This window comes from Hylobates moloch, unplaced genomic scaffold (genome assembly GCF_009828535.3).
Source record: "Hylobates moloch isolate HMO894 unplaced genomic scaffold, HMol_V3 SCAFFOLD_14, whole genome shotgun sequence".
NCBI classification, from domain to species: Eukaryota; Metazoa; Chordata; class Mammalia; order Primates; family Hylobatidae; genus Hylobates; species Hylobates moloch.
In genome coordinates this window covers 76,328,292-76,339,875 of record NW_026652289.1, presented here as the reverse complement: position 1 = coordinate 76,339,875, position 11,584 = coordinate 76,328,292, and the positions used below count along the sequence as shown (strand labels likewise).

Sequence of the window (11,584 nt, the reverse complement as noted above, 5' to 3'; positions counted from 1 at the left end):
CGCACACACACACACACATCTTAGAATATAAACTTCATGAGGTCAAGGGCTTTTGGCTGCTTTGTTCACTCTTTCCCTCCAGTGCTTAGAACAGAGCCTAGAAGATACACATCGTGCTCATTCAGTGTTTCATTGTTTGTTGAATGAATGAGTAGTTAGTTGGCTACATGATGAGATTAGACTGCTGGCCAAAGGACCTTGACTTTCCATTTTAGTCACACTGAGGCAGGAAGAGAGCTTTATCTGCCAGAGAAATAAAAGATAGAGGCTGCCCCTTCAAACGGCCCAGAAATCAAATCCATTGAACCTACTGCTACCTAGGGCAGACTTGGCCATGAAATCCACCTACTTATCTAGGCTCTGGACGCCACACAAATGATGAGAAACCATTGCCACCCACCCCACTATGACATGTTGCCCCGCCCATCCTATGTCAAAAGAAAAGTCATGATCTCTCAGAATGTTCTGAGATTCTATTGGATAGTTCCAGTGGAGAAAGATTAGACTCCTCAGAAGCTAATTGACTAGGGAAGGATCAGGAAGACAAGACACACCAAAAGGGGGAGGTAGAGTTTGTAGAAGAAATAAAGGGGAAAAAAAGAAACTAAGGGGAAGGGAGAGACAAATGATTTACATATACTTGGTTTTCTGAGCCCTCTTTAATACTAAAGATCTTAATATCTGGAAATTCTAGCATAAGCAAAGATACAGAGCAAAGATTGTTTTTCAGGGATATTGTAAACCTACATCCATGCCCATGGGGCTTTATGGAAAGCAACAGGCCTAGAGCAAAAAGAGACTTATTGATTACCTCTATTTCTTTATATTGTCTTGTATAAACTTCCACAGGGTTTCATGTTGATAAACCATCTCTGACTATGTCTATTAATAGGACGTATATTCCAGCATTATCTCTGTATCCTGACTGTATCTTTAACAGGGTATAATCAGGTCATGGGCAGAAGAATCAAAGGGCTGAGTTTTGTCATGGTTAAAATGTGGGGATTAGAGGGAGAAAATGAGTTAACTTAATTTGGTTTCTACTTTTTGGGACTCTTCCCTAGTTACTCTATTCATAAATGAACCTGTTTTTCCAATTCATTAGATACATCTCTGTTGGCATTTTAGGGAATCTACAATGGAACCACACAAGAAAGATCAGCTGGATTAAGTAGTCATGATTATGCAAAGCCATATCCAGAGACCAAGGTGTAAAGCAGGTTTGCTATTGACCCCTTTCTTCATCTTCCAGCCTCCTTCTCACCTTCTACTCCTGTTAGGCACCCACCTCCGCACCCTACCCCAAGCATGCCATACCCTCCTGAAGTGATTACTGTAAATCCCCCATCCAAGCAAGCCCTTCCAAGACAGGACTTAACTTTCCAATATTATCCTTCATTCCTATCTAAAACAAAAGCCCCTGTGCCTCACTACACTAATTGTGCTTAATCAATTCAAACATAAACCAATGAATTAATTTACATTAGAATAAAAAGAAAAATATATCAAGAGCCTCCCATGTACCCTTTCTAAAATACTCTAGAGTTACCATTATTTCATTTTAATTTACTTCACAAAGGATGTTTGCATTTTTTGAAAGCTATGCTTAGAGCCTATGTGGGTGTGCTCAATGGAATGACTGTCATGGCAAAAATTTCAAACTTTGTAGCAGGCAAGTGAGGGAGAGGTGTTGAGGCGGGAGGAGGAGGGGAAAAACTGAAGCCCTATCATGCTGGTGGGAACCCCTTGTGGCTCTGCAGAAAGCCAGGCCCAACCAGAAGTGATGTGCCAGGTGCTTAGATAAAAGTGTTCAATAAATGTGTACTGTATGAGCAGGTTTTGTGAATAGTTTATCTAACAAAAGATTGCCAAGAGAAACATTTCTCTTCAATGCAAGGAGTTATTTAAAGAAGCAAAGCTTCTCATGAAACCAGAGTGAAGGTGCACGATTAGATTGAGCACTTTGGAGAGAAAGCCTGGGAAAGACCCTTGCTGACTGACCTGAGAATTATCGAAACAGTTGTAGAGCATGATCAAGAAACGTAATTTTTCAAGAATGAAAATGGTATGCCCCCAGAGAGAGCAAGGTTAATAAACTAGATGTCTTCTAAATACCCTTTTTGGCCCAATGATTACTGATCTTGAGATAACTGGCCCTTGTTCATTTGGGGGGCTGAGTCTATAGGTCGGAGAAAATGGAAATCTTAAGATTGGCTCAGTCAAAAAGAAACATTGTCAGTTTGAACACGGACCTTGAAAGGGATATGCAGAGAATAGATGAAGCAAATCAGAAACTTCTTCTCAAAATCCAAGAGAAAGAAGATAAGATTCAGAGGTGAGTATTAAGGTTTCATGAGGGAAATTCCCAATCCAAAGAAGGGGTGGAGGACCAAAACCAAAACTGAATTTTCCTGCTTGCTCTAGAGACCTCTATCTTGTGTGGCAAAAAGTTAATTCTTCATTCTTTGACATTTCTCTTGAACACTGAAGCACAGCAAGTTTCAAATAGATTCCTAAAAGATGGAGTTGAGAAAACACTGGGGTGTTTGGCTTAGGAATCAGGCAGGTCTTCCTTCTTTATGGATTCAGTAAGGAAGAATTTTCAGCTTGAGATTCATGTACACTGTCCCTGAAGTTCCCTTATATCTGATATCTGTGTTTTACCAGTTCTGAAACTGCCAAACATGGGTCCTCATGGCATGTGCTTGTGTTGTCCAGGCTGGAAAGTGAGATCATTCAGACGGGGGACCTGGTAGAAGATGAAGAGTGGGAGAAGGAGAACCGCACCACGATGGAAAGGGAAAGAGCCTTGCAGGAGCTGGAGGAAGAAACAGCCAGACTTGTAAGCAAGAAGTTGGGAAGAACCGTTTAATAGGTTGCATTCCTCATTCCATCCTTCATCAGTTATCAGATAAGCTTGTCTCTCCTTTTTATACATGAAGAGTAGCCACCCCAAAAGTCATGACAGAATTTGTCCATGCATGGAAGGGGATGTGTCTGGCTTCTTGGGCAATGTTTAATCATTGGGAAGCCCTGCAGATGGGCATCTATATCCCTGTATTTCACCTGTGGTTTGATTTCAATATACACATGACATTATGCAAATAAGGTCAAGCTACTGCAGGAAAATATAGCTGGGGTGAAATGGACAGCAATCAACTGAATAAGAACAGATGGGCCGGGCGCGGTGGCTCGCGCCTATCCCAGCACTTTGGGAGGCTGAGGCAGGCGGATCACAAGGTCAGGAGATTGAGACCATCCTGGCTAACATGGTGAAACCCCGTCTCTTCCAAAAAATACAAAAAAATTAGCCAGGCATGGTGGCAGGCGCCTGTAGTCCCAGCTACTTGGGAGGCTGAGGCAGGAGAATGGCGTGAACCTGGGAGGCGGAGCTTGCAGTGAGCCGAGATCACACCACTGCACTCCAGCCTGGGTGACAAAGTGAGACTCCATCTCAAAAAAAAAAAAAAAATAGAGTACAGAGGTAGACTTACACTGTTATTTCTCTCTTACAGGAAAGGAAGAATAAGACATTGGTCCACAGTATAACAGAACTTCAACAAAAGGTGAGGTAGGGTTCTTGTGTTCTCCAGTGCCTCCACAATAGCCCCATTCATCAAAGAGGCAAGGCTGGGGGGAAGTGATGATAGAGGAACCCATAAGTCAGAGAGGCCTGTATGTGGAGTGCCTACTACTCTCTAATCCACTCCCCTGAGGCCAAGGTTCATGACCTAAATATTATGGATTTCCTGTGTGAGCATGAGGGGAAAGGAATTGATAGAATATTTAGTAATCTCATGGGTTCTTCATTCTATCACCAGAAAATGGATTCCAACAGATACTCTGTTGAAGTCATTGACTGGAACCTTTGGGTGAGAGGTTAATTTTACTTTCAACAGAGACCTTTTAAACAACAACAACAACAATTAACTTAATCCCCAAGGATTTCCTTTTTCTTATCTAGCCATTTCCAATACCTCAATACCTCCTCAGATTACAGTGGGCTTCCAATGACTACCCTACTCTCTGACCCGTGAGTAGAAAGTAGCCTTCTACTGTAGAGGGCTGTATCCCTGAGTAACCCAGCATGAATTAGGGGTTCAGGAAAGTACTCCTGCCTTGAGTGGACTCTAGCATCAGTGGCCAAGACTAGTGAGAAGAAGATGGAGGTAGAACAAAGATGCTTCCACAGGTCACCAAATATCTCCCAAAGGACCATGTCCTAGAAAGTTTTATAAAGGCCATAGTTACTAATCTCCACACACAAGAGAAAGTCTTTGCCTTCTACACCTTTTAATTTAGTATATTTTTTATTTGAAACTATAGCTTACAAGGAAATCACAAAAGATAACCAATTGTGAACAAAGCAGTCCAGATGGAGCCCTAGAAGAGACAAAGGTAAATGAAAAAGCAATCCTAAATGCGGTTGGGCTATGTAACCAGGAAACAAGCTGTTAAGTTGGAAATCGTTGTCAACGTTGTGACAAATCCTTGGTAGTTTTCCCCCATGTCAAGCTTAAGCTTGAGCCACTGAGTGCTGAATTCTTCTCTGCCCTTAGTAAGGAATGTCACTCTTAAGTATTATTTATTGTTCTCTCTTCTGTTAGGAAGAGCAGGGCGCAAATGCATATGTAACATTTGGGGCAGTCAAAGTCCCCAGTTTAAAGCCACAGCACATAATTTGGTGTATGAAGTTGGGTAATTTAATTGCTTCCTCTCAGCCTCAGTTTCAAGATTAAATGAAATTGTGTATATAAAATATTCTGTCCTTTTTTGGATGGCTGCAACTTCAAAAAGTTGCATAAGTTTTACGTTATTATTTACAAGTCTTGCTGAGGTGCATGTATGAATTCATAGAGGCAGAACTAGGATTTGTAAGTCTACTGAGTGCTTGGCAATTTATGTACCCTGTCATGGATTCCAATCTAGAAAAGGGTTCAATTAGTCACTGAAGTATTTAATGTGACCACTACCTGCTAAGCACATCATTCTCTGCTTGGCATATCTCTAACTGTGTTCCAGACCTAAGAACCTGAGACCAACCACAACCTATTTGATGAGAGAGAGAGAGAAATTTTTTTGTGTGTATTCATGGGGTACAAGTGCCATTTTGCCAACACTGACATATTGTGTTGTGGAGACTTTATTTTTCTTCAGAGAGCAGATAAATTTTTTTTATTATTATACTTTAGGTTCTAGGGTACATGTGCACAACGTGCAGCTTTATTACATATGTACACATGTGCCATGTTGGTGTGCCGCACCCATTAACTCATCATTTGATTTTTTTGACACCTTCTCTAGAATTACATCTTTGTCCTTGCCTTATCTAACTTCTGTTTACCCTCTAAAGCCCACACTTGGTTGTGTATATGAAGCCTCTGAAGATTTGGATACATAGAAAATAGAAATAGAAAATGAAAGTATGGAGAATTACTCCCCTGTCTTCTCCTGGCCAATTTAGTTTTGATGACCACAAAAATAGGAAGTCCAAAGCCACCAAATAAGCTTGCTTGGCTGTGCTCATTCAGGTAAGTTATCTGGAAAGAGAGAAATCAGGAAGAAATTGGAGTCAAAATTAGGAAGAGCTATAAAGACCCCTGGCTGCACTTGCCATATGATTGCAGTGGTCGGGACACTGATTTTCTTCCAAGATCACTTCTTTTTCCCAGAAAATAAGCCCAGCCAGAATTGAGTGGTGACACTTTAAGTCTGGCTGTGCTCACTATTTCAGGTGATAGAGAATAGAGTCTAGTGTTAGTCAGAATGACCATTATTTTGCTGGCTAGCCCTAAAGAGTTCTAGAGTACTGTTTAATCCTTTGAACCACTCTTTGCCCACCTATTTTATTGAATTATCAGATGATATCTCTAATTCTGTGAAACGTACAGAATCTCTTCTGCTTCTGTTCCTCTGGCATGCTAGTAATCAGTGCAGCAGCTAATAGGGTGCCTAATTCAACCCTTTGTGACTCACACCATTGGCTTGAAACTATATATCCCTTAGCACATTTGGCTAACTGGTCCTGGATGTAACTGACTGAAGAGTGAAGCAACTCTCAGAAGAATCTGGATGTGAAATAATGGCACCTAAATGAAAGTGGGAACAGCAGAGCCGAAAAGGGAAGGAAGACTTGTCATGTCTGCTCTTCCGCCAAATTATCTCCCAGATGCATCCATTCCTCTCTACCACTTCTGTTACTACTATCCTTTTGCAAGCCACCATAACCCCTTACCTGGACAACAGGAGTCACCTCTCAACCAGTCTCCCTGCTTCTACTCTCACACCCACACAACCCTTTTTTTAGACACAGAAAAGGCTATTCTCTAAAAACATGAATCAGATTTTGTCTTTAGACTTCAAGCCTCTCCTGCCTTCTCACTGCAGTTAGAACAAAGAACTGAAATCCTTTTAGAAGCCAAAAGGCCCTGCAGAATCTAGCCCCTGTCTACCTTATTCCACATTGTCTTGTACCTACCAATTTCTCTTATGTTCTGGCCACACATTTCCTTCATATAAGGGAAATCTGTGATAACCTCATGGTCTTGGCCCTTGCCATACCCTTCACAGAGAACATATTTCTTGCAAATCTCCATTTAGCTAGCATTTATCATTTAGGCTTTAGCTCAAGTATCATTACATCAGAGAGGCCTTTGCCAACCACCTACCACTTCCTCTCACCCCACCACTACCATCACTATCTTTAAACATTAATGTTTTTGTTTCCTTCATAGCACATACCATTATCATGTAGATGTATTTGTTGTGTCTCCCTACTACAATGCCAGCTCTGCGAGGATGGAGAGCTGGTCCATCCTGTCTACTACTGTATCCTAAGTACTACCCCCTGACACATGCTTCACTCCAGCATAGCAGCTGATATAGAATGGTCTTTTGCCAAGTATTGAAGGAAATCAAAGGGCAAGCAAGGCATACAGGGAGGGAGAAAGGAGTGAACAAACACCTTAGAGTCTGACCGACTATATTAAAAGGAAGAGTGAAGTTTTTCAAAACTGGTATTATTTTTAAGAGAAATGGCTAAGTAAGAGTAGGAAGCTCAGAACTGAAGTTTAGGGGTGAAGGTAGCATCAAATGAAGACGGAAAGGTAAGGAGTATAAAAGAGCAAGTTTACCAAGCAGCTGCAAAGGGTGCTGGGTGGTTTAACTCCTCCATCAGGAGACATGTGAAGTCATGGCCCTGAGGCTCCTCACGGCTTGTGAGGCCACCTTGGTGACAGCATTCCATTCCTGCACAGCTTTTACCTTGCCGAGTTAGCAGTCTCTTTTGCTTTCTTTAGGCTAAGTTACAACAGCTGGAAGCTTCCTATGCACGCCAAGAGAAGGAGCTGCTCAAGGTAACAGCAGGAACTTCAATGTGACTTCTCCCCAAAAAGGGAAATGCGGTCTTTGGTCAATCTATTTCTCAAATGATTGATTTACATGAAGGTTCCAGATCCAAAACCATGATGGGGCTAGGGAGATGTAAAGAAAAGGAAGATAAGCACAATCCCTGAGGTTACTTTCTATTCAAACATTTTTTTACATAATACACTCTACAGTTTGTATCTCGCAAATATTAGTATCTATCTATTCCTCTCCCAACTGCCCCCAAATTCCACCTTTGACCAATAACTCCCATTTGGTTTATTTACCCTTAAAAAAGGAAATACATTTATCTGTACAGCAAAAAAGAAAACATATTTACAACAATTAGAAAACCACATTTAGGAGCTGGGACCCAAGAGGAAACAAGTATGCTTATGTTCTTATAGCAATTTACTGAAATATATTTACAACCAAATTTTGATTTCCCAGGTAATGAAGGAGTATGCATTTGTGACCCAGCTCTGTGAAGATCAAGCCCTCTACATAAAGGTAGAGCTTCTTGGTAAAGGGATAGCAAAGAGTTTATTAAGGTACAGGATGAAATAGAACCAGGATTTTCAAAGAATACTGTCCAGAGCAATTTCAACAGTTCAAGGTGGCACTACTAGGAGACTTTAAGGTCATCAGCACCCCACCTCACTACCAATATCACTCTATTTTTCTTTGTCTCCCTGGGAATTCCTGCCCTGCTCTCCCACTGTCTGTGCTGTTAAGTTATTAATACACACTTCTGCTATTTATAATGTCAGTGATGCCCAGAAACCTATCCAGTGGTAAGGCATAGTGAGACATCAAGAGTAGTGGTAGGGTGAGGTTTATGAAAGCAGAGAAAGCGGCAGTGGGAATACCAAGCATTCAGGGTATCATGTAACAACAAGTGCTTATTATGCTTCGAAAAATTATAAACTTTCTAAGTAGTAACTGTGGCTTCCTTTGTTTCTCTTTGAAGAAGTACCAGGACACATTGAAGAAAATAGAAGAAGAACTAGAGGCTTGGTTCCTTGAGAGAGAAGTGTGAGCTTTGGCAAAGGAACACCCTGGTTTTGGTAGAAACTCCATCTCAGCCTGAGTCAGAGCAAACAGTTCTCAGACCAATTTCTGTTTGGAATTGAATGAGTCCCGACGCCACATATCTTTGCCCTCTGTTAGTGATCTGGTTGACCCCAGTAGATCACACCAACTTAAAACTTCCAGTCATTGTCTCATCCTTCTAAAAAGACCACAGAAACACATCTCCCTTCATAATTTTATCACATTATCACATTATTATTCAGGTTGATATTAAGAGTAAAAACAGAGTTGGCGGTCAGTCACCTTGATAAGTAGGGTATTCCTTATGTATCACAGAAAGGCCTTTTAATTAATACCATCCTCACTTCCCCCAAATATATGGACACCCAACCATATGGGATAGGCATGAAACTAATCTCTAGACTCATACTACAGCTACCACATTATATAAATCAGAACTGTACACTGTATTGAACTACGAACATTTAAAATTAGAGATTATAAAGGGAAAGCACTCCTCAAAATACACTGAGTTTGTCAAGGTATAAATGGTGAGAAATCCAAACCAAAAACCTCATCTCCATTTCTTGACCCCCTTTGTAAGTTAAATCTTAATGCAGTCAAGAAGTATTCTATTTATGAAATATTTTTAAATCCTTAGATCAAGAACAAGGGATCAAAACTGCATATAACCTCTCTCTATATATATATAGTCCAGGGTCCTAGGACTTGTAGATCCTTACCCCTAAAGGACACCTTCAAGTCACTCAAGATCCCTGCTGAACATTGGTTTATGGCTTAACTGTTAAGCCAAGATTCTAGAACAGGTTGCTCAGTAGAATTTTCTGTGCTAGTTAGTAGGTAAAACTAACTATATATGGCAATTGAGTACATAAAAGATGTACTCAACTGAGGAAATTAATTTTAACTTTAATTAATTTAAATAGCTATAGGTAGACAGTAGTTACAATATTGGACAGTACAGATTTAGAATATAAAGCTTTTTTAAAATAACCATAGTGCAGTATGAATATTTTAGTGCGCTTTTTTCAATTTCTGTCCTGGCCTTTATCTTCATAGATCAAAACTCGTGAGCATGAACTCTGTGGAAAAAGAGCATACCAGCCAAAATAATGAGGTAAACACTCCATTCTCTCTTCAGCTCCTCACAGTGTCATTGCCTTTCAAAGACATCTCCAGCAAACTATAAGGCACCAAATATATACCCAATCTTGCCATGTGCATTTTCCAAGAACAGCACCAGCTATAATTACAGAGCACTCCAACCCTAAACAAACAAACTAGACTCTAAGGAACAATCTACTTTCTTCTCATTCAGCCATACAAATAACAGGCTCTCAAAAAACTAGCTGAAGACCTAAGAGAACTCAGAATGGAGGCAAGAAGCAAGAACCTTAATTGAGGGTATGCTTTATAGAAAGAGGCCAATACAGGGCACATACACCACCTCTTCCATCTCCTGCAATCACAGTACTCTTTCCTGATGATCTTGACATGGTCCCTAATCTCTCACAACACAGAGCACCCACCATCTGTTATCATCTAGTCAGAATTGGCCTGTGAGTTAAAACATAGAAAGCCATTGCTTCTTTATGACACTGTTTCAGTGTCTGTTCACATTTAACATAACGAAGCCACCAGCACACATGTAAAGGTCTGAAGGAAACAGAACAATTTCATACAGAGCACCAATCCTCTTGGCCTGCTTGATGTCTTGTGGCAGCAAGGATAAAAGGTTAACGTTAAACTTTGATTGGGCTTTAATTTTGTAATTTATATTGGCTTTAAAGTCCAGGTTGACAAACATCAGAAATTACAGATAGTCAAGATAAATACTCAGAAAAGAGAACTAATCACTTCCTTAAAAGCAAATATCAAATATTGGCCATTGTGCTTGGGTCATCCAAATGTTTGGATATATGTTAGGCCATGTCCATGGTTCTTAGGGTACTGAACAAGTCATTCTGGCCCCAAAGCTTGCATATTCTGCTTAGTAAACAAAATCCCCGAAATTAACTCGACCCACTCCTGCACAACCAAGTTTTTGACATCTCCAATGTGTCCTACCATCTCTCCCCCCAGCTCATCAAAATATTCCTTCTAACTATGTATCAGAGGAAAAAAATAAAGTTGTCTACATCAATTCATCAGGGTCCCATGATGGTTCAATGACCTAGTGATGTCTGAGCAACTTTGGAGAGAGTATGCCTGAGAACTGACTGTTTGGCAGGCCATGTAATCTTACTCAAACTATAGATCAAAATTTGTAATCCTAAAAGTTTCTTTCCAATTCAAATTCTGTGAGCCTCATTTCCACAGCTCTAATTTTTTTTAGTAGAAAGATGAAGTCTCACTATGTTGTTCAGGCTGGTCTTGAACTCCTGGGCTCAAGGGTTCCTCCCACCTCAACCTCCCAAGTAGCTAGGACTACAGGCGCCCACCACCATGCCTGGCTTGCTCTAAAATGTGATCATAATTCCTCTATTTATCTCATAAGGAAGGTTAAAGGACAATGAAATAACTAAGAAGATATTTTGAAACAAGAATGCCAACAGAAATACAGGACATAGCCTCATCTTTAGATTTTTTTTTTTCTTCAACTTTTAAGTTCAGGGATACATGTGCAGGATGTGCAGGTTTGTTACATAGGTAAACGTGTTCCAGGGTGGTTTGCTGCACAGATCATCCCATCACGTATGTATTAAGCCCAGCATCTATTAGCTATTCTTCCTGATGCTCTCCCTCCCACTACCTCAACCCCACTGACAAGCTCCAGTGTGTGTTGTTCCCCTGCATGTGTCCATGTGTTCTCATCATTCAGTTCCCACTTATAAGTGAGAACATGCAGTGTTTGGGTTTCGGTTCTTGGGTTAGTTGGCTGAGTAAAATGGCTTCCAATACCACCCATGTCCCTGCAAAGGACATGATATCATTCCTTTTTATGGCTGCATAGTATTCCATGATGTATATGTATCACATATTCTTTATCCAGTCTATCATTGATGGGCACTTAGGTTGATTCCATATCTTTGCTATTGTGAACAGTGCTGCAATGATATTTGTGTGCATGTGTCTCTATGATAGAATGATTTATATTCCTTTGGGTATATACCCAGTAATGACATTGCTGGGTCAAATGGTATTTCTGCCTCTAGGTCTCTGAGGA

The 11,584-nt window shown here is 40.6% G+C and overlaps 1 protein-coding gene across 3 annotated transcripts in view; it reads left to right on the top strand.

The window, feature by feature from the left end:
• The first annotated feature begins 509 nt into the window (after positions 1-509).
• The window catches only part of TMCO5A (transmembrane and coiled-coil domains 5A), a 34,776-nt gene continuing 23,701 nt past the window's right edge, over positions 510-11,584 (top strand). The window contains exons 1-10 of one of the 3 annotated variants that reach the window (XM_032174814.2): positions 510-566; positions 1,129-1,220; positions 2,186-2,335; positions 2,719-2,842; positions 3,516-3,566; positions 4,327-4,398; positions 7,299-7,355; positions 7,816-7,875; positions 8,336-8,400; positions 9,478-9,535. In XM_032174814.2, the coding sequence (XP_032030705.1) occupies positions 2,196-2,335; positions 2,719-2,842; positions 3,516-3,566; positions 4,327-4,398; positions 7,299-7,355; positions 7,816-7,875; positions 8,336-8,400; positions 9,478-9,535 (627 nt within the window). In that variant the 5' untranslated portion in view covers positions 510-566; positions 1,129-1,220; positions 2,186-2,195. Of the gene's footprint in view, positions 567-1,106; positions 1,221-2,185; positions 2,336-2,718; positions 2,843-3,515; positions 3,567-4,326; positions 4,399-7,298; positions 7,356-7,815; positions 7,876-8,335; positions 8,401-9,477; positions 9,536-11,584 lie in introns of those variants that run through there. The other 2 variants (XM_032174815.2, XM_058427654.1) reach the window with 2 other exon arrangements.